The sequence below is a fragment of the Manis pentadactyla genome, chromosome 15 (assembly GCF_030020395.1).
Source record: "Manis pentadactyla isolate mManPen7 chromosome 15, mManPen7.hap1, whole genome shotgun sequence".
In the NCBI taxonomy this organism is placed as follows: Eukaryota; Metazoa; Chordata; class Mammalia; order Pholidota; family Manidae; genus Manis; species Manis pentadactyla.
In genome coordinates this window covers 45,425,810-45,450,261 of record NC_080033.1, presented here as the reverse complement: position 1 = coordinate 45,450,261, position 24,452 = coordinate 45,425,810, and the positions used below count along the sequence as shown (strand labels likewise).

At 40.1% G+C, this 24,452-nt stretch overlaps 1 protein-coding gene across 1 annotated transcript in view; it reads left to right on the top strand.

Moving 5' to 3' along the window:
- The first annotated feature begins 5,105 nt into the window (after nucleotides 1-5,105).
- Nucleotides 5,106-24,452, top strand: part of LOC118910128 (E3 ubiquitin-protein ligase AMFR) — a 50,030-nt gene continuing 30,683 nt past the window's right edge. Inside the window, exons 1-8 of the mRNA XM_036880979.2 lie at nucleotides 5,106-5,524; nucleotides 14,209-14,301; nucleotides 17,216-17,380; nucleotides 18,701-18,853; nucleotides 21,073-21,113; nucleotides 21,272-21,404; nucleotides 23,187-23,320; nucleotides 24,176-24,286. Coding sequence (XP_036736874.1) covers nucleotides 5,264-5,524; nucleotides 14,209-14,301; nucleotides 17,216-17,380; nucleotides 18,701-18,853; nucleotides 21,073-21,113; nucleotides 21,272-21,404; nucleotides 23,187-23,320; nucleotides 24,176-24,286 — 1,091 coding nt within the window. The 5' untranslated portion in view covers nucleotides 5,106-5,263. The remainder of the gene's footprint in view (nucleotides 5,525-14,208; nucleotides 14,302-17,215; nucleotides 17,381-18,700; nucleotides 18,854-21,072; nucleotides 21,114-21,271; nucleotides 21,405-23,186; nucleotides 23,321-24,175; nucleotides 24,287-24,452) is intronic.

Genomic DNA, 24,452 nt, shown 5'->3' with positions numbered 1-24,452 from the left:
TAGGTTGGTTATCCCCGACCCAGCCCCTGCAAGATTTAGTAGTAGAACACATTGTTCCAGCTAATGAAACACCAGAATTCTGTGGGAGTACATTTAAGGCTATTGGATTAGATAATGAGGTTCAGTTCCTAAGATATTGAGAATCTTCAACAACAAAACTCTGCCTTTCTCACAGGACAGTGAAAATCAAATGAGATCATGAAAATGAAAGAATTTCAGATACCTTAAAAAATGAAAAGAGCAGTAATTATCTAGCTGTGAATCTTAGTCCACAAAAACTGGTTGTTTGGAATGACACATTTCCTTTTAGCCAAATGAAAGCCACCAACCCACAAAGATGGCAGGAGTTAAGTCTCTCTCATTATTCTAAGGGAGAATATGGGGCTTACCTAAAGTCTTACGAGAACCTAGAAGATATGAATCATCCTCTGAAATGAGGGTCGGGGCAGGGAGAGCTCTAGCTTCCATCACTTAACAGATACTTTCTTGTCCAAGTTGGACCAGCCCCTTACAAGTTGTGCTGGTGCTTCCCTGCCACACTTGGACCTTGGGACTCAGTTGACAAAGGTAGATGGCTATAGTCCAGCCTTCCCGGGCACACTAAATATTCATACCCTCTATGTCTTGCGTCCTTCCCTGGTCCTCTCAGAGTAAGATGCAGTACAAAAGTCTGGTTGCCGTCTTGGAATGGGGGAGTGAGAAATGCTGGTAAAACAATCATTCTAGTAAAATAACCATATGCAAACCTTTAAAATATAGTAAAATGCAAATACCTAAAAAGGTATCCTATAGTATGGGAGAATATATTCATAAATGACAGATCCGATAAAGGGTTGACATCCAAAATATATAAAGAGCTCATGCACCTCAACAAACAAAAAGCAAATAATCCAATTAAAAAATGGGCAGAGGAGCTGAAAAGACAGTTCTCCAAAGAAGAAATTCAGATGGCCAACAGACATGAAAAGATGCTCCACATTGCTAGTCGTCAGAGAAATGCAAATTAAAACCATGATGAGATATTACCTCACACCAGTAAGGATTGCCACCATCCAAAAGACAACAAATGCTGGTGAGGTTGTGGAGAAAGGGGAACCCTCCTACACCGCTCGTGGGAACATAAATTAGTTCAACCATTGTGGAAAGCAATACAGAGGTTCCTCAAAAAGCTCAAAATAGAAATACCATTTGACCCAGGAATTCCACTTCTAGAAATTTACCCTAAGAACACAGCAGCCCAGTTTGAAAAAAGACAGATGCACCCCTATGTTTATCGCAGCACTATTTACAATAGCCAGGAAGTGGAAGCAACCTAAGTGTCCATCAGTAGATGAATGGATAAAGAAGATGTGGTACATACACACAATGGAATACTCTTCAGCCATAAGAAAACAAATCCTACAATTTGCAACAACATAGATGGAGCTAGAGGGTATTATGCTCAGTGAAATAAGCCAGGCGGAGAAAGACCAGTACCAAATGATTTCACTCCAGTGGAGTATAAGAACAAAGTAAAAACTGAAGGAACAAAACAGCAGCAGAATCACAGAACCCAAGAATGGACTAACAGTTACCAAAGGGAAAGGGACTGGGAAGGATGGGTGGGAAGGGAGGGATAAGGCGGTGGTGTGGGGGGGAAGAAGGGGCATTAGGATTAGCATGTACAATCGGGGGGGAGGCACGGGGAGGGCTGTGCAACACTGAGAAGACAAGTAGTGACTCTACAGTATCCCATTACGCTGATGGACAGTGACTGTAATGGGGTTTGTGGGGGGGACTTGGTGAAGGGGAGAGCCTAGTAAACATAATGTTCCTCATGTAATCGTAGATTAATGATACCAAAAAACAATGCAAATACATAACCTTACATAGTTAGGTTAGTTCCACCTATTTTCATTTCTCATTTTGAATCTTAAAGTTCAAGCTCCTAAAAATTTAAGGTTCATTTAGGCTAGTTTTTATGTAGTCAGAACCAAAAATAAAAAGTTGCTATTAAGCACTTTATGAAGTCATTCCAGAAAGCAGGTTGCCTAAAGTTTTCTTTTAACACTTAATAGTGATTATTTCACAATATAATTCAAAGAAGAGTATAGCACTTTGAAATTCAAGATGGTGCGAATATTTTAATAAGAGCAGATCTATTAAAAGCAGCTCTTCATGGTGACTGGAGAGGTTTGGTTATGGTATTTTGTAATTTGTGACTTGAATATGGATTATATGATAGTGTAGTTCAAAAATTACAGGGGCTCAGATACAGAATAGTTAACTCTGCTGGGAGATAACCACTCATTTTTTTTTTTCAAAATAAAGCTTTCTTTAACTTTACCAGTGAAGTTGACAGTTTAGCATTTCAATCCAATGGTTGCAGGTAGAGAACCAATGGGAACTGAACTCTAATATTATAAACCTCATAGAAAGTGTGTGAAAATAATAGCTTGCCCCCCTCTCAAGAGCCAAATTGTATTCCATCACAGGCCCTTTAATAGGCTGTGGATGATAACAACCTCAAGAGAACTTTTTTTGTTTGTTTGTTTGTTTTGTTATCATTAATCTACAATTACATGAATACATGAAGAACATTATGTTTACTAGGCTCTCCCCTACCCCAAGTCCCCCCCACAAACCCCATTACAGTCACTGTCCATTAGCATAGTAAGATGTTGTAGAATCACTACTTTTCTGCGTTGCACAGCCCTTCCCTTTCCCCCACCCCCACATTATACATGCTAATATAATACCTCCTTTCTTCTTCCCCGCCCTTACCCTCCCTACTTTCCCATTCTCCCCAGTCTCTTTCCCTTTGGTAACTGTTAGTCCATTCTTGGGTTCTGTGATTCTGCTGCTGTTTTGTTCCTTCAGTTTTTCCTTTGTTCTTATACTCCACAGATGAGTGAAATCATTTGGTATTTGTCTTTCTCCGCCTGGCTTATTTCACTGAGCATAATACCCTCTAGCTCCATCCATGTTGTTGCAAATGGTAGGATTTGTTTTCTTATGGCTGAGTAATATTCCATTGTGTGTATGTACCACATCTTCTTTATCCATTCATCTACTGACAGGTTACTTCCGTTTCTTGGCTATTGTAAATAGTGCTGTGATAAACATAGGGGTGCATCTGTCTTTCTCAAACTTGATTGCTGCGTTCTTAGGGTAAATTCCTAGAAGTGGAATTCCTGGGTCAAATGGTAAGTCTATTTTGAGGAACCTCCATACTGCTTTCCACAATGGTTGAACTAGTTTACATTCCCACCAGCAGTGTAGGAGGGTTCCCCTTTCTCCACAACCTCGCCAACATTTGTTGTTGTTTGTCTTTTGGGTGGTAGCCATCCTTACTGGTGTGAGGTGATATCTCATTGTGGTTTTAATTTGCATTTCTCTGATAACTAGCGATGTGGAGCACCTTTTCATGTGTCTGTTGGCCATCTGAATTTCTTCTTTGGGGAACTGTCTGTTCAGCTCCTCTGCCCATTTTTTACTTGGATTATTTGCTTTTTGTTTGTTGAGGTGCGTGAGTTCTTTATATATTTTGGATGTCAGGCCTTTATCGGATCTGTCATTTACGAATATATTCCCACATACTGTAGGGTACCTTTTTGTTCTATTGATGGTGTCCTTTGCTGTACAGAAGCTTTTCAGCTTGATATAGTCCCACTTGTTCATTTTTGCTTTTGTTTTCCTTGCCCGGGGAGATATGTTCATGAAGAAGTCGCTAATGTTTATGTCCAAGAGATTTTTGCCTATGTTTTTTTCTAAGAGTTTTATAGTTTCATGGAACTTTTATTTTTTAATCAGACGTTGAAGAGACCTTGGAAATAGTTTAATCCTTTTTTTTCTTTTGGAAGATTTAACAATACTGAGTGCCTATCTGGGCCAGGCACTATTACAAACCTTGGGAATACGATGAGGAATAAGACCCCCACAATAACACTTCTTTGGGGGGCAACTTTCATTTTTCTTTGTAACATTAAAATGTAGAATTAAGTGATTTTTAGTATATTTGGAGTTGTGCACCATCAGTTTCAGAATATTTCCATCACTCAAAAAAATCCATATTTAGCTTTTAGCCCCAGTTCCTCATCTCCCCAGCTGTAAGCAACCATTAATTTATTTTGTGTCTGTTAGTTTGCTTATTCTGGACATTTCAAATAAATGAAATCATACAATGTGGTCTTATATTTTCACTTAGCCTGTGTTCAAGGTTCATCCATGTAGCATTTTATCCATTTCATGTAACGTATTTCACGGCTGAATAATATAACATTGTATGCATATCCCTTATTTATCCATCCATTGCTTAATGGACACTAGGTTTGCACTCTTGACTTAATGAATAATGTTATCCACACTTGTGTACACGTTTTGTGTGGAAGTAGGTTTTAATTTTTGAGTTTATACCTAGGAGTGGAATTGCTAGGTTTAAATGATTACTCGAATTGACAGACTTTTCCAAACTGGCAGCACCATGTAACACTGCTACCTGATGTATGAGGGAACATACCATTTCCTGCTCAGTCGGGTTCATTTTAGACTGCTCGAGGATACTAGTGAACAGAAAAAGCTTGAGAGGAACTAATAAGACTTCATTAATACTCTTTCTTTAGGGTCAGGGCTTCTATTATTCGCTAAGCACCATCTCCTGCTTCCGCCACCTCGGAAACGCTAGTTCTTCAGAGGTGCTTAGGAAAAAACCTGCTTGAAGGAAGGGGGAGGCGGCGATTAAAGGACACGAAGGGATGGGGGAAGGGGCAAGTGTCTGGACGCCTGGTGGCCCGGGTCCCGCGCCCTGAGAACCAGCAACGCGATGTGGGCTCCACCGCCCGTCAGCAGCGTTGGGCATAAGCGACGCTTCCGCTTGGGCCCAGGCGGGTGCCCTGTGCGTCCACGTGCCAGGCCGAGCTTCGCCGAGGACAGTGCTGAGGGCCGGGCTGCTGAGCCTGCAACCCGGGCCTTCGCCTGCCTGGCAACGGCGCCACCCCTGAGGGCGGGGGACGGAGGCCGCGCCCCTGCATCCGTTCCGCCCGCACCCTGCTGGGGACAGCGGCCCACCCCGATCCCGCCGAGGCTCTTCCGCGCCGGCAGGGGCAGCAGCGGGAGCGGCGCGGGGCGGGGCGGCGCGAGCGGCCAGAAGCTGCCCGGCCTGGACCGGGGCGGCGGCGGCGGCGGCGGCAGCGACGCCAGAGCCGGAGGGCGCCGTTGCGAGGCCGCCGCAGGGACCCGGCCGCAGAGCGGGGAGGCCTGAGGTCTGGAGGCCGCCGCCGCCGCCATGCCGCTGCTCTTCCTGGAGCGCTTCCCCTGGCCCAGCCTCCGTACCTACACGGGCCTCAGCGGCCTGGCCCTGCTCGGCACCATCGTCAGCGCCTACCGAGCCCTCAGCCAGCCCGAGGCCGGGTCCGGGCCCGGCGAGCCGGAGCCGCTAACGGCCCCGGTGCAGCCAGAGCCGGCCGCGCTCGCCGGGCCGGGCGCTGGGGGCCCGCGGGCCCGCGACGTAGCTCAGTACCTGCTCTCGGACAGCCTGTTCGTGTGGGTGAGCGAGGCTGCCCCGGCTGACCGAGGAGGAGGGGGGCGGGGGCCGCCATGTCACCCATTATCTCGGGGGGCGTGACTAGGACCGGAGTCCCCTCCGCGACCACCGACTGCGAGGCCTAGGGGCGGGGCGGCGCGCCGCCGGGGTGAGTGTGCGGTGCCGGGGTGGCGGCCGGGTGGCTGGGAGGTCGCGCGGGCTGCCCGAGTGCGAGGGTTTGAGGAAGGGCCTGAGGGAAGGCGCTGCGGGAGCGCGGGGTGCGAGGGCCGGCGGCCGCAGCGGGCCTTGGGGAAGGGGGCGGGGCTGGGGGTGGGGGGTGGGGGGCAGAAGTAAAAGATGGGGAACGGAGTCGGGGTTTCTTGGGGACCAGCGAGTCAGTTATCCCGGCTGTTTAACTGTAATTGTGGAGGGAAGTTGAAAGGCTTTTCTGATTGTTAGCGGCTCGACAATGAAGAGGAGAGAGCAGGGGCCGACTTCAGAGGTTGAGTGAGGGAGAATTTTAGGCCGTGGACTGTTCGGACATTTTCCTGTTGCGAGCGAGGCCGTCTCCCACAACTTTTTTTTCCCATTTAGTATGTGATTGTTATCTTTGGGTCAAATAAACATAAAAACCGTGTTTCCTTTCCTGTTGCTTTTACCTGACGATGCGTGACGGTTTCCTTTGATGTCTGAAGGCAGCAAAACATTGGGAGTCAGGCGGCTCGTCGTTTTAACTCAGGACTTCCTCCTTTTAGTGATCCGCTTTACAACGAGGTTTCCAGTTTGTCTGCCGGTCCAAGATAAGCAACATTTACTAGGCGTAAAAGCTGGTTTCGCTTATTAGATAATTTCAGGCTGGGCAGATGAACATATTTTGGCTAAAGAACTTTGCTTCCACCTTGGCCTTGAATGCCTCTTATGTAAACCCCACAGTGATCAGAAAAATTGCTCCAGAATTTAAGTCTGTTACTTGGTATTACTGTGGCGCCTTGGGTCTTGTCTCCTGCAAGTTACCATTTGGGGTTGAGTATAGGCTGTAAATGACTGAGATTAAATAGTCCAAGTGTACAGAACGATGTGCAACTCATTTGTTTTAATTAATCCCACTGTGCTTCATCAGGAAGCTGTGGGATTTATGAACTCGGTGGGCTGTGGATTAAGTCTCCTGGTCCTTCTGATGAAGAAATTAGTAGAAGGCAGATGACGAAATTAGTAGAAGGCAGTGAAGGGTAAAGTCCCATTATTTCACCCATGTGTAAAGCTGAACGTTAAAGATCTGAAGAGGGGAGAAGAAACAACTCAACTGACATCTGTTTAATTTCAAATCTATTTTTGCATTTGTGTTAGCAGGTGAACAACTTGAAGTCATGTGAAGAGTGCTTTTGCCAAATTTAGGATTACAGTCTAGTCTTTGGTGTATGTTTTTAAGTATAAGACACAAGTAAGCTTTTGAGAAGGAACCAGTGCTGCCAGTGTTGTTTAATTTTTTTTTTCCCCCTGAGAGTTTCATGTTAAAATGCAAGGTTAATACCTCTACATAAGACATTACATAAAGTCTGTTGATTTTCCTGTGAAAATTATTACTTTTAAGCAGATTTCCTTCTCTTCCTACCTTTTTCATCAGAGTTTATCATTTCTTCCTATCTTGTTGATCTTTTTCCTTTCTCACGGATCTTCTGTTTTTCTTCCATCTTTCCTCTGGTTCTCACATGTTCATCCTGACTTTCCTTGGTTTCTCAGACCCTCCATGTATACACTGTAAGTTTTCCTCGTCACCCATTATATAGTTTCTGCTTTAGTAGCTGAGTAAGGGTCACAATCTCAAAAGCCTTCCTCTTTGGCCTGACAGGTTATTGAGTGAATTTATGGTGGGGCCTTGTTAAAATGGTTCCTTTGTAAACCCTGTCCAAAGGCATTCATATTCAACTTTTCAAAAACCAGTCAAGACTAAAATATCTTTCTGCCAATTTGCAGAATTGGCAGTCTGTCTACCATTTGGCATATATTGGAATCTCTAAAGCTTATCTTTGTAGAGCACAATTTAGATTAATACATATCTGAGAGCATCTCGGGAGGTTTTTGATGAACAAAGTTCAGAACCTTTCAGAGGTTCCGTTTGGGGCAACTCTGGAGGGCACAGCGGTGAACACTTTCCCCCTACCCTCAAAGCAATCAATATACAAATGATGAAAAATTTGGTACCTGATAATAGATAAATAAAGAAAATATGGTAGAGTTTGGGGAAATGAGAAAGTGGTGTTTAGGGAAGGACACAGGGAACGTGGTATTTGAACCCAGCCTTGGAAGATGGGAAGGATCTCAGCAAGCTGCAAAGTGTATTCCAGGGAGAGAAAACAGCATGTGAGACTCAGACTGGTTTATGGGGGACAGTGCAGGGCATATGCAGAACGGTCCATAAACGGGGCTGTTGTTAGAGCTCTGTTGGACCCTCTGATTTAAGAGTGAGGCTGGGAAGGAAAAGATGAGACCCAGGAGTCACAGGAGGTGGGGAAGTGACCTTGCTGTGAGAGAAAAGGAAAGGTGAGCAACTCCTCTGAATGTGTGTTTCTCAAAGTGTGAACCCTCTGACAAGCCTGTTTCGTCGTCACCTGAGTACTTGTAAAATGTAGTTTCTCAGAAGGGGAACCCTCCTACACTGCTGGTGGGAATGTAAGCTAGTTCAGCCATTGTGGAAGGCAATATGGAGGTCCCTCAACAAACTCAAAATACAAATACCATTTGACCCGGGAATCCCACTCCTTGGAATTTACCCAAAGAATACAAGTTCTCAGATTCAAAAAGACATATACACCCCTATGTTTATCACAGCACTATTTACAATAGCCAAGAATTGGAAGCAACCTAAATGTCCATCGATAGATGAATGGATAAAGAAGATGTGGTACATATACACAATGGAATACTCTTCAGCCATAAGAAAGAAACAAATTCTACCATTTGCAACAACATGGATGGAGCTGGAGGATATTATGCTTAGTGAAATAAGCCAGGTGGGGAAAGACAAGTGCCAGATGATTTCCCTCATTTGTGAAGTATAACAACAAAGCAAAACTGAAGGAACAAAACAGCAGCAGACCCACAGACTCCAAGAAGGGACTAGTGGTTACCAAAGGGGAGGGGTGTAGGAGGGCAGGTGGGGAGGGAGGGAGAAGGGGGTTGAAGGGTATTATGTTTAGTATACATGATGTGGAGGGTCATGCGGAAGACAGTGTAGCACCGAGAAGGCACACAGTGAATCTGTGGCATCTTACTACACTGATGGACAGTGACTGCAATGGGGCATGGGGGGGACTTGATAATATGGGTAAATGTAGTAACCACATTGTTTTTTCATGTGAAACCTTCATAAGAGTGTATATCAATAATACCTTAATTTAAAAAATGTAGTTTCTCAGGCTCCAGGCGATCACTTTCATGGCGAAGGGTCAAGTCTTGGAATCTTCGTTTTGATTAATGTTCTAGGTGATTTTAATGGTTGAGAAACTGATTAGGGACAGGATGTGATGAAACTCAGATTATGTGAACCTTGGGGCTCTGCTAATGGATGATCTTTTTGGGCTGTAGGGTTTAAATGGGAATGGAGGGGAGGAGAGACTCTTATGATGAGAGGATTTTTGTAGGGACCACCTTTGGCAGCAGTGGGGAAGATCCAAAAAAAGGCCAGGAGATGTAGTAGTGTATGTAAGACCTCCCTCCCCACGAGGTCTCCCCAGCTGGCCATCTGGCACAGACATTGAGAACAGCTTCAAGGGGAGGCTTCAGGTTTCTTACAGTAACAAATGCCCAGGTTTGACATGCTTACTTGTTTACTCATGTCTTTCTAGAACTTTCATTCTAGATTAGGTTTTATTTTGTTAATTCATTTCTAGGCTTACTTAAAAATTTTCAGATATCACTGCCATTAAAGTACCTCTTGGTTGATTCCATCATTGTTTTGAATAGTTAGGTGTTTTGGCTTTTCCACTTATTTATTCTTACTCATGATTTTCATTACTTTCTCCTTTCTGTTTTTGTTTTGTTTTTGTTTTTACAAATTTGCTACTAAAATTTAAGAGCTGGACGTGGTAAAATGGAGAAATAGAAATATGAAGGAAGTGTTAAGGTTCTAACTTAATTACATGCAAATCAAGTAGTTTAAATAGAAATCTCAAGGGAACAAATAATCACCAAAAACAAAAATGGATAAAAGTGAACTGAATAGAGGAGAGATTGGCAAACTGGTGGCCCGACCTGTTTTTGTACAGTCTATCAGCCAATAATGGTTTTCACATTTTTAAAGGGTTGTTAAAAAAAAAGATGAGTGTGTGACAGAGAGCATGACAGAGACATACTGAGATTTACTACTTGATAGTCCATTAAAGGGCCCATCTTCACATAAATATGAAATTTGGAGCTGAAAGTAATTTACTAGGGTTGAATCTTTGAGTTGAATATTCCAAAGAAGATTAGAGAAAAATGTTAGCTCCAGAAATGTTGAGACAGCTGAAGAAAAAGACTACACTTGTAAATAACAGGATATAAGCCTATATAAACAACTTAAAAATATAGGAAAAAATTTCAGGGTTAGGGGAAAGGAGACTGCTCCTTACTTACTAGATATGTGCTGAATGCTTTGTGCACATTATCTCACTTACTTACCTAATACTGTGAAAAAGGAATCCAGCCAAACATGTAATAAGGGGGAATATGCATCTTTGCATTTTATTGCCGTTGTATACTTGCCACTGGGAGCCTGCAAAGAGGTAATATATTCCAGTTGTCCTTAAAGGGAGGAGATATACAAGTGTATGTGTGGAGGGGGTGATAGTGCTGGTGATAAGAGACTAAGAAACATCCATATTTATCACATCCTTGAAACAGTTCCTAGTGGTTTAACCACATTTCATCACAGGTTCATAAATAGTGTCCCATCAGTGGCCAGCATTTTACAGGATCAGAAATACCTCTGGAGTTACGTAGTGATAAATACGACTCAGCTATTTGTTATCACCCTCATTTTTTTTCCTCACTATAATTTAGTTTCTGTTTTCTTAAGTACAATAGTAGAACCATTCTGGAAAGAAAATTATTTTACAGGGGGGGCCTTAAAGTAAAGGGAATTATTTTAAACCTTATTATTTGGGGGTTCCTTGGGTTTCTACTGTCTGACCTGTTCTGTTTTAGGCTGCTGCGAGACACACAAAACTTTATTTTGTGTAGATTAATACAAAATAAGGCATTTGGTGAGGTTTTAAAAACATTATTCAAGATTTTTGCAGTGCTACAAATATGAGAAACTTTTCTGAAGTATTTTAATGTAGTAGAAATAGTGTGTGTTGTAACAGGTTGACTTGACTTGGGGCTCAGACCATCCAGTTTTGGTTTGTTACTCATTCGTTTCCCTTCATACAATGAGGAAAATAATGCAGAATTGCAGAAGCGGTCAGAATAGTTTAATGGACTCTAAACTTAAAAAAAGTTAATTTGAAAAATAATGAATACTCACGCTACAAAAGTTAAAAGGTACACAAGTGATAGGCAGCGAAAAGATCTGCCTCCCTCCCTGCTGCCTGCTTCCCTCCACCAGAAGCAGCCATTACCAGCTTCTTGTAATTAGTGCTGGTGTTAAATAGAAGACTAAGAAGTATCTAGATTGATCAAGTCCTTGACCCAGTTTACATCTACATATTATACAAATGTGTATATGTGTACGTATCGTACATATTCTTTCTTTTTTTACACAGAGGGTAACAGTCAAATATCTGCACCTTGCTGGTTTTTTGTTTTTTTTTTTTCAGGGAATGAATTGCCTTGAAGGTTCCATATAACACTAGCAAATATAGAGCTGCTGAGTTAGTTTTTTGGGCTTCATTGTATTCCACTGAATGGCTGTTTTATAATATCAAACTAGTTTCCCTGATGGACATTTGTTTGCGGTTTTCCTGCTGTTATGAGCAGTGCTCCAGCACTAACCCCTTATACTTACACAGAAGTTGTGACTCTGCCTACAAGAGGTAATTAGTTAACTGTGTAGAACAGATGAAATGAAGTTTATATTCTTTGGGCTACAGGGATACAGAGGTGGCTCAGACTAGGCTTGCTGGAAGTGAGCTTTGTCTTCTTGGAGGTGAGAAGGTTTGTCCCAGTTCTGTGAACTTAAGTCTGGGCTAGAGTGTTTCTGGAAGAATATCATTGGTGGCCTGGTGGGATCTAGTTTGGGATTTGCTTTTAAGTGAGGAATGCTACAGTTGTTTCCTTCCATATTTGCAGTTTTTCAAGGCTTTGTCAATTTTAAAGTTCAGAATTTATCCTATATTAGGACACTTTTCTATAAATAGACATAGTGTAAATAGTTATTAATATTCATTAAGGTATTTAAAAAAATACTGGTCATAATCTCAAAATAATATTTAGTTGCTTCCAATCTCATGTAGCTTTAGCTTTCATACAAAGTTCCCCAAAGGTTATCCCTTTCTTTTTACATAAATTCCCTTTCTAGTGTTAGTATACTTTCTTGAGCCTTTTTTTCCTTCTTCCCCTTCCTAATTTTTAAATCTCCCATTTAAGTTAAAATAGGAAATGGTTATCTGTGGGTGATGGGATTGTGAGAGACTTTCACTTCGTTTTTTAAAGATACTAATTGTTTTAAACATTGTTTTTGAATCTAGAAAAACTGAAAACAATGTTTAATGAGAAATAGTAAATAATACTTTATTTTTTGTTTTGTAACCCATGATGTGTGAGAATGCTGTTTTGGGTAAAGAAAAGATTAAGCAAACTTAAATTTGATTCCTCCTCCTTCATTGCTTTCAGAGCAGCCTGCTTGGTCTGTTAGATGTTTACCAAGTTCCCTGTCTTGTAGATATAGATTCTAAGAGTTCTTTGACTGCAGGGTCCAGATTGCCTTCATTTCCCCTAACCTCCCACATGCCTTAAATACCTCCCACATGCCTTGAACAAGTAGGTGCTAAATGTGTGAATTCATTTCTTTATTTCATATGCCTCCATGCAAAAACAAGAATTCTTTTTAAAAATTGTGTTGTAATTAGGTTAGGTGGTATTTGGCTGATTTTTAAAATCCTGTTCAGCCGGGGGTTGTGGTTTTGGTTTTCATTTTAGGAAGTTTTCCTTAATTAACCTGACTGAGGTTTCCATTGACTGATTTAGAACACAATGAAAATGAGCTTTTTTTAAACATCTGTTTCATCTCGTTAAAAATTAGTGTTCTAAGCTACTTGCTGGTATTTTTTGAATAGGGCTGTTCCACAGGGAGTCACAAGTTAGGGATAAAGGGTGTTTGGATAACTAATTTGGATTCCCCCCCCCCCCGATTATTTGAAGGATTTTATTACCAGAACAGTTTCCTTTTTCAGCAGAATGATTTTTTTTCCCAATTCTTTAAAGATATGTCATATGTCACATACTTCCTTGCCCCATTTGACAGGTAGAAAAGAACTAAACATAACTTCATCTTTTAGTAATGAATCAGGGCTGCCATTATGTGCTCTCCTAAAGGGGTGAATGGTGGGAGATGCCCCAGGGAACCTGAAGAGGCCATTGAGAACTTGCTTTCTTATATTAGTCTCTTGTGTCACCTTTTTTAAAAAAATATCATTTGCTTATATTAAAAGCAGAGGGAACAGGAATATAGCTACCTTCCTGTACACTGAGTGAATCAAAGGTTGAAGCAGCCTTTGCATTGAGTTGTTGAATCTCATTCACTCTCAGTAAAAGTCATCTTACTGCCTTTACCAAGGTCCTTTAGGCTTTTTCTGGTCATGCAGTTTTAAAAATCATTTTAAGCATCTACTAATATGATGAGCCACATTAGCCTCTTGATTAAGGGCAGTCCATTCTTTCATTTTGTAAGCATTAGATTTGTTGTTTAGGTACCAGGATAATCATATCTTCCTTCACTAAAAAAAAATTCCCTGCCTCTTGTTGAAGGCCACCTTGGGTTTGCTGGCGTCCCGTGGTTGCCTTTCAGTTCCCAGCCCCTCCTGCCAGTTTTCTTCTTTCTTCTTCCCGGTTTCTCCATTCCACTCCCCTCTAATGCCCCTGAACCTATACTTTAAGACTAACACCAAGCATAGAGAACATTTTTCTTTTGATTGGGAGATTGTCCCATTGCATTAGATTTTAAAATATATTTTTATTTTTTGGTTCTCAATTCTTCATGGTCTTGTGACGTTTTTGGCGGGGGGTACCATCAACCCTGCTCTGCCTACCTCCTGTTTACTTGACAGGGCAGGCAGGATATTTGGGTGCTGGATCTTAGTTCGTGATAGATAACTTCAGTTTCTAGAAGTTTTCTTCAAGGCCATCCAAATCTTAAGGTAGGAAATGATGTACCTAGGAGATACCTACTGTTTACAAGGTGCATATGGTTGTGTACAAATAGTATATACAGTACAAAGTTTATGCACAGCTACATTAACACTGTAGGGGGGAATGTGCCCTGCTGGAGGGCATGTACTGGGACAGGGCTCCGTGAGCTAACTGGTAAGCTGGTGTCTCTCCTCCCCGCTCCTCATTCCTACCCAACCACCCATAAAAGTGTGCCCCTTCAAGTATTATCTTGTATTGGTTGAGAACTGGAAAGGCTCAATCATTAGAAATAATGGCTGAATTCCTAATGTAAGATTTTCAGAGCTGTGTTTATTTTTCAACAGGAGGGAATAAACTTCCTTTCTTTGGTTTGTATCCAGGTTCTAGTAAATACTGCTTGCTGTGTTTTGATGTTGGTGGCTAAGCTAATCCAGTGTATTGTATTTGGCCCTCTTCGAGTGAGCGAGAGACAGGTAAGTTCAGACAAGGATGGATTCTTGTAACCAGGTTTTTTTTTGAACTTTGTATTTAGTATAATTTCAAACATACAGAAGAACTTCACAAATACTATGAGGAACACCTATATATCCTTTGTCCACATTCATAGTTGCTAACATTTGTCCCATTTGCCATTTATTTATATTATTTTTTCTGATCCTTTTGAGTAAGTTGCAGGCATCATGCCTCCTTGTCCCCAAACACTTCAGTATGTATTTCCTAAGAACAAGAACATTCTATTATATAACCATAACGTGATAACAATGATCTGAATCAGGAAATTTAGCATCAGTAAAGTATCTTATGTAATCCATGGTGCATGCTCAGTGTAGCCAAATTGTCCTGGTAACTGTTCTTTATAGCTGTTTTCCCCAGGACTTTTATGAATGTAGTTTTTAAAGAAGCACGGATTTGTTTCAGTTGGAATAAAAATTCATATTTAGAGTATGGGTTCTTTTCCAGAGGACTTTACTGAGAGGTTTTACTTCTTCCCTTTGGAAAATTAAGTTTAGATTTATCGTTCTATAAGCAGAAAATGAGGTGACTTGTTCTTGTTTCAGGTCATTGCACCCAGATTGTATATGTGAGTAGGGCATGTTTTCAGTAAAGAATTAGGCCACAAGAATACTGTACAGATTGGCAGTTCCCCAATTAGAATGGTGTATTTAAAGAAAGAATTTAGAACTGGCCTTTAAAACAACATACAAACAAAACTGTACTGTATCTTCTCCCAGTGCCAAGACACAGGAATCTACTGCATTACAAGTGTAGTGGTGGCTTCACTCCTTCCCTCCCCTTTCCAGCCCAAATCCCCTGTTACTCAGCCAGCTGGCTTCCTAGTTTAGAGCTGAAATGCAGTTAGTGTGCGGTTGAGCCCTTGGGTGCTACTATGAGCAAGAGTATTTGTTTTCTCGAGATTTTTCTTAGTGAGTATTCAGGATTTTCTCCAAAATGCCAACTCCAGAGTGTCCCGGCTGGGGTCAGTAGGATGTGGAGTTTCTGTGGTGGGATATAAAAGCTGCTCTTGCTGCTGCTGCTGCTTGGAGGAAAACTTGGGACTTGTGGGCCAGAAACTGGTCAGGTCAGGCCAGGCAAGCCGTCTGATTGTTGGTGGACTGGTCTGGCACCAGTGGGCCTTACATACTGCTTTCTTCCTCCTAAAAGGCTAAAATATCAGTTCAAAATTTACAGAAAACATAACCTTGGAGTAGGACAGAGATTTTTACAATACCTACAGGTAATCATGGTGGGTACCTTTGTTACTCAGCTCTGCTTTCATTTTTCTCAGTATAGATCACATCTTCATGCTGTTCTGGGACGAGTTGGTTTTGATCAGTGTCATCCAGTAGCATTTACTAAGCACCGTTTTGAGTTAGAACTCTAAAAAATTGACATGAGGGTGCTTAGAGTTCAAGAAATAGAATAATGCTGGAGGCAGACACTGAATACCTGAAATGGGACAAACAAACTGTAAGTGGAGATTTAGAACAGGGAATTTTTTTTAAGAACTTAGTGATTGCTTGGCTAAGCACAATACATGTATTAGTTTATGTAGTTCTCCCAACAGTTCTGTGAGATGCACACGGATGCTGTAAGACCCATGTTGTAGATGAGAGAAGGAAAGCATGGGGTGGTAAGTGACTTGCCCAAAGTCACACAGCAAATAGGTGTGAAGCAAAAGGCACAAAGCAAAGGGCACAAAATGTCCTAGATTCACCTTGTACTGTGATTGCACCAGGTCTGGAAACAGACATTGACCAAGAATTCCTAGTTTGCTTTGTTCTCTGTCCAGAGGGTATACAGCCAGAGTACAGTGTGTAGTTCTGAAAAAGATTCTTAGCTTCAGTCATGTTATTAAGTTGTTACGCATTTAGGTTCAGTTATTTGTTTAGATTCAGTTTTGCTTTTTTCTGTTTGAGTTCTTTAAATTTCTGAAACATTTACATGCTTTGAAACTATCTGCAAAAGTATACTTTGAAGTCATTTTTCATCCTCTTCACTCAGTTCTCACCACTTGTGTAGATGGTTTGACAGTATATTATCTGGCTAGTTGCTCCTCATCGCCCCCTTTTTTTGGGGTTACATTCACACATCTTGTTTTTGGAAATCAAGAGGATGTTATTTATTTGAAACCATGAAAACATTTGTAACCTTTGACTGGATAATGCTGATGACATAGGAACTTCTACAGAGATATTCCTGGCAAGGTTTTCTGAATGGTGAAAAATTTTAAAGTGTAACCACTAAAAACAGTAAACCACTGTAACCACTCAAATGGTATAGTCAGAGAATATTCACTGACATGGGTTAGATTCTCACAATATGATAAATGAAATAAAGCAGCATACAAAAATTAATGTTTTACACATAGGAAGATGAAAAAATGCATAAAAACAAGGCATTATTTTTCTTTAATTTTGTACTTTTTTATATGTTACTGACTATGGGCTCGCAAATGAACCTGTTAATTGTTTTAATCTGAAGGATGTTAAAAAAAGAAATTCTTAATCTGTTCTACTGTTTAGGAATCCAGACAACAGAAGTATTAAAAATGATTCTTGTAGCCCTCACCATTCTTTATTTTCCATTTGCAGTATATGTATTATTTTTAATACATGAAATACTAAACTAATAGCTCCCCTCTTTTAATGGTTAAAATTCTGTAACTGACTGAGGGTTGCTATCCAGTCTACAGATTTCTTTCTAGGTGTTTTACTTTTATGCTTCAGAGGGCTTATTTTTTTCTTTGCCACCTATTTTCTTGTGGATAAGTGTTGAAAAGCTGGGTATAGAGTATTTTCTCCATAGAAGCCAGATTTTACTGCGTTGACTTCTGTTAAATGGGTTAGGTGTAATGGTACTCACCTTTATAAACATTTTTATTTTTAGCACCTGAAAGACAAGTTTTGGAATTTTATTTTCTACAAGTTCATCTTTATTTTTGGTGTGCTGAATGTCCAGACAGTGGAAGAGGTGGTCATGTGGTGCCTCTGGTTTGCTGGACTTGTATTTCTGCATCTGATGGTTCAGCTCTGCAAGGACCGATTTGAATATGTGAGTTTTTAGTCAAACTATTTGCTTACTTAGTCACACAGTGGCCCAGTTTGAATGGTATAATACGAATAAGCCATAACAGGCGTGTTCAGGGTAGCTCTCCAGGGGAGAGCTCCTGGATCAGGTACCCACTGGCTATTTCTAGAAGAATTTTCTGTGGCAGCCAAGGAATGCAGAGTCAATGTCTCATAGGGAGACTCCCTCCCTAGCCACTAGTGTATTATTATATTATAGCTCATGTGGCATCAGTTTCCTTATGCAAACTGTTTTGATCACAGCTCAAGGAAATCTTAATATGTAAACTAAATAAAAGCTGTTTTCTTCCAGTTATTTTCTGTTCTAGTCTCCTTCTACTTTTTTTCCCCTCCCACTCTGATTCTTGGAAGTCTTTCTGCCTAGTTTACATTGTTTCCAGCCCCTCGGTATGGGCTGAATTAACTTTCTTGGCTTCCTTGGTCCCAGGAGAAGAGAGTCCTTTTCTGTCTGGGCACACAATTTGTGTCTTGGCTTCAAATGAGAGGTTTGCCCATGAGCCCTCACTCATTAGTGCCCCCAAACTAATCTCGTGGTTACTGGGAAATGTGCACCTACAATTCTGTCCCTCCATTAAGACCACTCCCAGGCCTTGTCCTCATAGACCAGGTGGTCCTGGTACCTGTGTGTGAGCTAGTCTCGTCTCAGATCTTTAGCTTCTTCACAGTTAAACCCCTTCTGGGTCAAGAACGGGAGCTCTGTCCTCCCTAACTGGTTTATCTACACCTTCCTGCTCAGAAGTTACAGCTTCAGGCCTACCTTTTCCAAGCTGTTGCCTCTCCTTGTATATTCTTAGTGTAGCATTATAACAGTAGTAAATCTATAACTAGATCATGTTTCCATTGTCGTAGCCCTAAACAGAATAGGAATGTCCTTCAAGTGAATTTTGCAGAGGAGGGCTAGAGTAAGATGGAGAAAGAAACACAATAGAACATGGTGCTGTCCTGAGTCCTGTTGAATGTTAGAAGAGAGAATTACATACCTTTGGAAAATTGGTTTTAAAAGCTTATAATCCCGCTGGTGGGAGGATCCTTGAGATGAAAATGTATAGGTTGTATTGGTAAATGAAATGATAAAGATCTCTAAGCATCAGTGCTTACTCACATCGAGCTTGGTTGGAGAACTCTGGCCATCTGGTAATGCAATGCTTCTCTGTGTTTTGCATTTGGCCATGCAGCTAAGCACAGATCCCCAAGATAAGACCAAGGTTAACCCTGAGTTTCTTAGTTAAGTTTAATCCTGCCACCAAGAAGAATGAGTTTCCTTCTCCTGTTGTATACATTTCAGCTTTCCTTTTCTCCCACCACACCGATGAGTAGCCACGGGCGAGTTCTGTCGCTGTTGACCGCCATGCTGCTTTCCTGCTGTGGACTAGCGGTTGTCTGTTGCATCACAGGCTACACCCATGGGATGCACACACTGGCTTTCATGGCTGCGGAGGTAAGAGGCAGACACAGGCTTTTGCTCTGCTTTTATTCCGGTGTATTTTCGAGGAAGCTAGAGGATGTTTGATAGATCATTTCACCCATGAGGGACTGGTGGATATTTGGCCTCTCATTGTAGCAATTTTTGAGTTCCTCTGTTTTGTGTTGGGGACTGGTACTGAATGCTTTTGTGTGTTATTTCATGTAATCTTTGCTACAACCTAGTAAAGAGTAATTATTTTTTATGGCATTTATATAGGGCTTACTATAGGCTGGAGATTTTTCTAAATCCTTACATGTATTAACTCATTCTATTATTCCAGTTTCCGAATGGGGAAACAAATATAAAGGGCGAATTGCTTAAGATTCTCAAGTAGGAGGTGGCACCATCCATATCCTATGACTTGCAAGTAAGAAAGGTGTTCTGCTTAAGATATTATAAACAATGATTGGTGGTGATTAGTAAAGAAATACTCCATAATTGGTTGTTGCTTTAGATAGGGCATAAATTAAGATTTTATAGAATAATAGAATATGTAAACTATTCATTATTTTGAAAGAATATTCTGAGATATTCATGTATATTTTTTAATTTTTAAAACTTTCTGAAAATACCAATTTCTGTCCAATAGAAATAAAAATATTTTGTATGTCCTTCTAGTCAGTGGCTGTATTTGCTTTTTTCCTCAGGCCAAAGGCAAAATACTTTTATCTTGCCCATAATTGCTGTTATTAATGAAAAAAAAAGAAATAATATCTTAAGGCTAATTAATTACCTAATATCAAAACACTTAAGTTTGAATTGCTACTTGAGACTTTGTTAGAATAGGGTTAAAATTCATTTTGCTTAATAGCATTGATTTCAGAGTATGATATAATATCAGATATAAAATTAGAAAAGGAATGCTCAAGTACTTAATAAAAACATTTACAATTTTATTTGAATGCATTCTCTATATGAATGGTATACAACTACATTTCCTCTTGAAAAAAATTTGTTTAAAACTTTACACTAACTTACATTATTAATTTGCTTTAGATATATTTTGTTATAAATATATATAAAATACTACATTTTGAATGATACTATGTTTTCTGTTTTATTGAATGATACTATGGTTTCCTGTTTTGGTTCTCTAACTTTTTTGGTTAGTATTAGGCCAAACTTTGGAAAAGATACACCTAAAAATAAGGACATGTAAATTAGGCCTATTGGGGCATATTATAATACATATTTTAGCTCATTACTGTTCATTCTTCTAAGATAATTTATCATGTTGTAGATTTGACATTTTGAACTAAATCATATTTTTATATTTATAGTGTTTCCCTTCTATGTGAAATATTTTCTGTTTACAAATGGGAGTTTCCTAATCTCAAACATAACTACAACTGTTCTATTCTGGTAGATGAAGAAGATGTGTTTCTTACTATCATTTTCTACAATACAAAATACCACAAGGGGCTGGCTTACTTCATTTTTTCATTCCCTCACCCTCTGTTGTTTGTGGACTAAGGGAGTACACAGAGCACTATGTAGAGAGCTGGTGCTCATATCTGAGACAGAGGTGTTTAAACTACACTTTGCGTATAGGGTAACTAAGTTTCAGACACCTTTTTAGGTAATCAGTTATGGTGACTTACTGCTGTGTAAAATGGAAGTGAAGGTCAAACTACTAAAATGCACCTCAAGATTGCAGAAGGTATCGTTAGGAGAAGGACCAGTATAATTGATTGTCACATATTGACAGGAAAAGGTTCAATAAAAGTTGGGTCTCTAAGTCATGAAAAATTCCATGGAAATTTGAATCAGATTTTAAAAAATGGTTGGCAGACTTGAACAACCTGCTTATTTTTTCTTTCAGTCTTACGGAGTTATAATTGACATATAGCACTATAAAGTTCAAGTTGTACAGAATAATGACTGGACTTATATGTGTTGTGAAATGACTACCACAATAAGTTTCATTAACATTCATCATCTCATATAAAAACAAGAAAAAGAAAAAAGGTTTTCTTTCCTTGTGATGAGAATTCTTAGGATCTGTACTCTGCAAATATACCACATAGCAGTATTACCTGTAGTCATCACGTTGTTCCGCCACCCCTACCCATTGAACAGCTTGCTTTTTAGTTGAACTGAGAAATATTTATCTTACTATTTTGTAAAAGTAAGTTTGGCCTGAGAAATCTTAAATATTACTAAAAAGAAAAACTATGTAATTTTTTTTACAGTCTCTTCTTGTGACAGTGAGGACTGCTCATGTGATTTTACGGTGAGTAGAAATTTGGGATGAATGTGATTGAGGTCTAATCATACAGCTGATTTTAAGACATAACATGTATAAGATATATAAAAATGTGACTACATCTTGCTCAAACCAAATCCAATTGTAACATAATTATTAAGATGATTTTTCTCTGTCCTCTGCAGATACGTAATTCACCTCTGGGACCTTAACCATGAAGGGACATGGGAAGGAAAGGGAACATATGTCTATTACACGGATTTTGTCATGGAGCTCACTCTCTTGTCCCTGGACCTCATGCACCATATTCACATGTTGGTAAGTTTCCTCAGGAGGAGCTCTAAGGGAGAGCTAAGTTTTTCAGAATGAGGAACCCTGGTTCATATGTTAACAAATGAAACATTTGTGGATAAACTACTGAAGACTACAAAAACGAATGCAGCTGTGCCCCACCCTCTTTCAGCCACTGGGTGTAAAGCAGTGTCAGAGAACCACTTTGGCTGGTGCCCAGCTCTGGAGGAGGTTGCTGTCCTCCTGGGAGACTTAGTTAACTCTGCTGGGTAATTGTTCTAGCATGTAATTAAGGGGATACTGCTCCCCATCCTTTTGGTGGCTTCTCATGTTGAGGAGCTCTTGCAATGTTAGCTACTTCAGGATTCATAAATTTCCCATCTTTGTCATTAAAAACAAAGTTTTTATATTTAATTTCTCCTACCTCATTGTTCATATTTTACTTTAATGTGCAAAAAGTTACAATGTTGAGAACTTTCATTGGTTAGCACTTCAGTGATTTAGTAATGAGATCAACATATCTAGTGGGCAATTTATTTAAATTACAAGTGTATCAAAGTTGCATTTAAAATTACTGAGTTATATGCAGCACATTTCTAAATTTCCTTTTTGAAAGTAACTCTGAAAACATACTTAAAACAACCATGTAGAGCTTTTGTAAAAAAATATGAGCCCTTCCCCTAAATAAATGCCCAGAGATAACTGTTAACATTTTGTTGTATTTACTGCTTCTTTATATATTTAATAAATACATTCAAAAATTGAGATATTTTGGCCATATAATTAATGTAGTTATTCTTGTTTAGCTAATGTATTATATATGTTTTCTTTTGCTAGCAACCATTCTTCTAAACCATTTTAATACCTTCAAAATAATTCCATCATATAAATGTACAGTGTTCTAATTAACCAACCCTCATAGTGGGATATTTTAGAGTATATTCATGTGTTTCTGTTTCACATCTTTACACAGTTTTAAAAAATCACATATTAGTTTTCTTTTAAGGTTGTTTTATCCTGCTTTTTTCACTTAACAAGTATTATTTTCCATTGTAATTTCGCTTCAAAAATGTTACATAGTTGACCCTTGAAGAACATGGGTTTGAACTGCACAGGTCCACTTATATGTAAGGTTTTTTCCCCTAAATGTATTGGAGAGTTTTTTGGAGATTTCCAGCATTTTGAAAAACATTTTCTTTTCTCTAGCTTACTTAATCGTAAGAATACAGTATGTAATACCACACAAAATATGTGCTAATCGACTGCTTTTATCATCAGTAAAGCTTCTGGTCAACAAGCTATATTGGTAGTTAACTTTTTTGTAGGGCGGGGTTGGGGAGGTGGGTCTAAAGTTATTCACGGATTTTTGACTGCTTGGTCGGGTCAGTGTCCCTAACACCTGTGTTATTCAAGGGTCAGCTGTAAAATAACGTATAATACATTAATATGTAATTGTATTTTATAACAAATACAATTAATGACTATAATATTACATTATATGATTTCACAACCTAACTATTCCCCTGCTGTTCATTTCCTGATTTTTTTTTTAATAATCTTGTGGATGGACATCTTTTTGCATGAAGCTTTTCAGTTTCTGATTAGTTCCTCAGGAGAGTCTGCTGGTGATGAAATAATAGGTCCAAAAGCATTATATTATTAGGGTCATGAGATAAATATATGCATTTCCTTCCTGGAAGATTGTTCCAGTTCACCTTCACTAATAATTAAGAGTCGTTGCACACCTCACCTTCATCACTAGCATGTTCACATTCACTTTTATTGTGTATTTTTTTCTCTCTTGTTAAGTTATTTGGCAACATCTGGTTATCCATGGCCAGCTTGGTCATCTTTATGCAGTTGCGTTACCTATTCCATGAAGTCCAGCGGCGAGTCCGCCGGCACAAGAACTATTTGCGTGTGGTTGGGAACATGGAAGCCAGGTGAGTAAGCACAAGTTCATGTTGCCCAAGGTTTCTCATTTTAGATCTTGAAAAATAGCAAAACCCATATTGTATGAAAACTTGCTTTTGTAAACTGTTAACAAAATGGTGAAGAACATCCGTGTGGGCTCTGGAGAAGGACTGCCTGCGTGTGAATCCCCAGTTTCTGTGTGATCTTAGGCAGTTTAAATTCCTGTGTCCCAGTTGCTTCATCTCCATGTATGATAGCAGAACCTTCTTCTTGGAACTGTTGGGAGGATTCAGTGGGATAATCCATGTAATAGAATAAATAGTATGGGTATGTGGTACCTGATCAGTAAATAATTAGGTTCTTATTGTTAGGACATTACTTTTATCATCATCATTTTTAAATGGAACCTTCCTTAGGTGTCTGCCCTTTATTTTATGAAGATGGGCCTCACTTATTCCTTACACATGCATGTTTGCACACATACACTCACCCACTCTTGACCTCATTGAAGGAGGCACTTGCGAACCTGAGGCTAAGCCAAGCCTGAAGGTGTGAGATTAATGGGTATCCTTTTTTGTGTCCACTGGAACAGTTTGGCTCTCTGGGCATCTTAATTCCTCTGATCTGCCCAGAAAAGTTCCCTCAAGTCATCTGTAACCAGAGCCGTTATTTAAGACAAAGTTAGTTTCTATGTATATGTTTCTTATTTGCTCTTTGATAAGCTATGAAGAGAGAGCAGGTGTAATGTTTTTGATGGTTGAAAATTTTTTACTGAACAAGATTATTCTGTAACTGTGCTGTTAGGAGGGTGACGTTGATGAAGTGGTGCTCAGGACACGTGTGGAGCTGACAGATTCCTGCTGGGCATGTTTTGTTTTTTACAGGTTTGCGGTTGCAACTCCAGAGGAGCTGGCAGTCAATAACGATGACTGTGCCATCTGCTGGGACTCCATGCAGGCTGCCAGGAAACTGCCCTGTGGGCATCTTTTCCACAAGTAGGAGCTTCATGAAGGACCACCTGGGACTGGTGTTCTGGCCACGGCCTGTGGGTGCTTTTTGTGTCCAGGCCCAAGACTAATCCTGGCAGACGAGTGGGGACAGAACCTCAGAGGGGCCATGGTGCTGAAACTGAGTGGTGTGGGGAGCTTTGGGGTGTCCTCC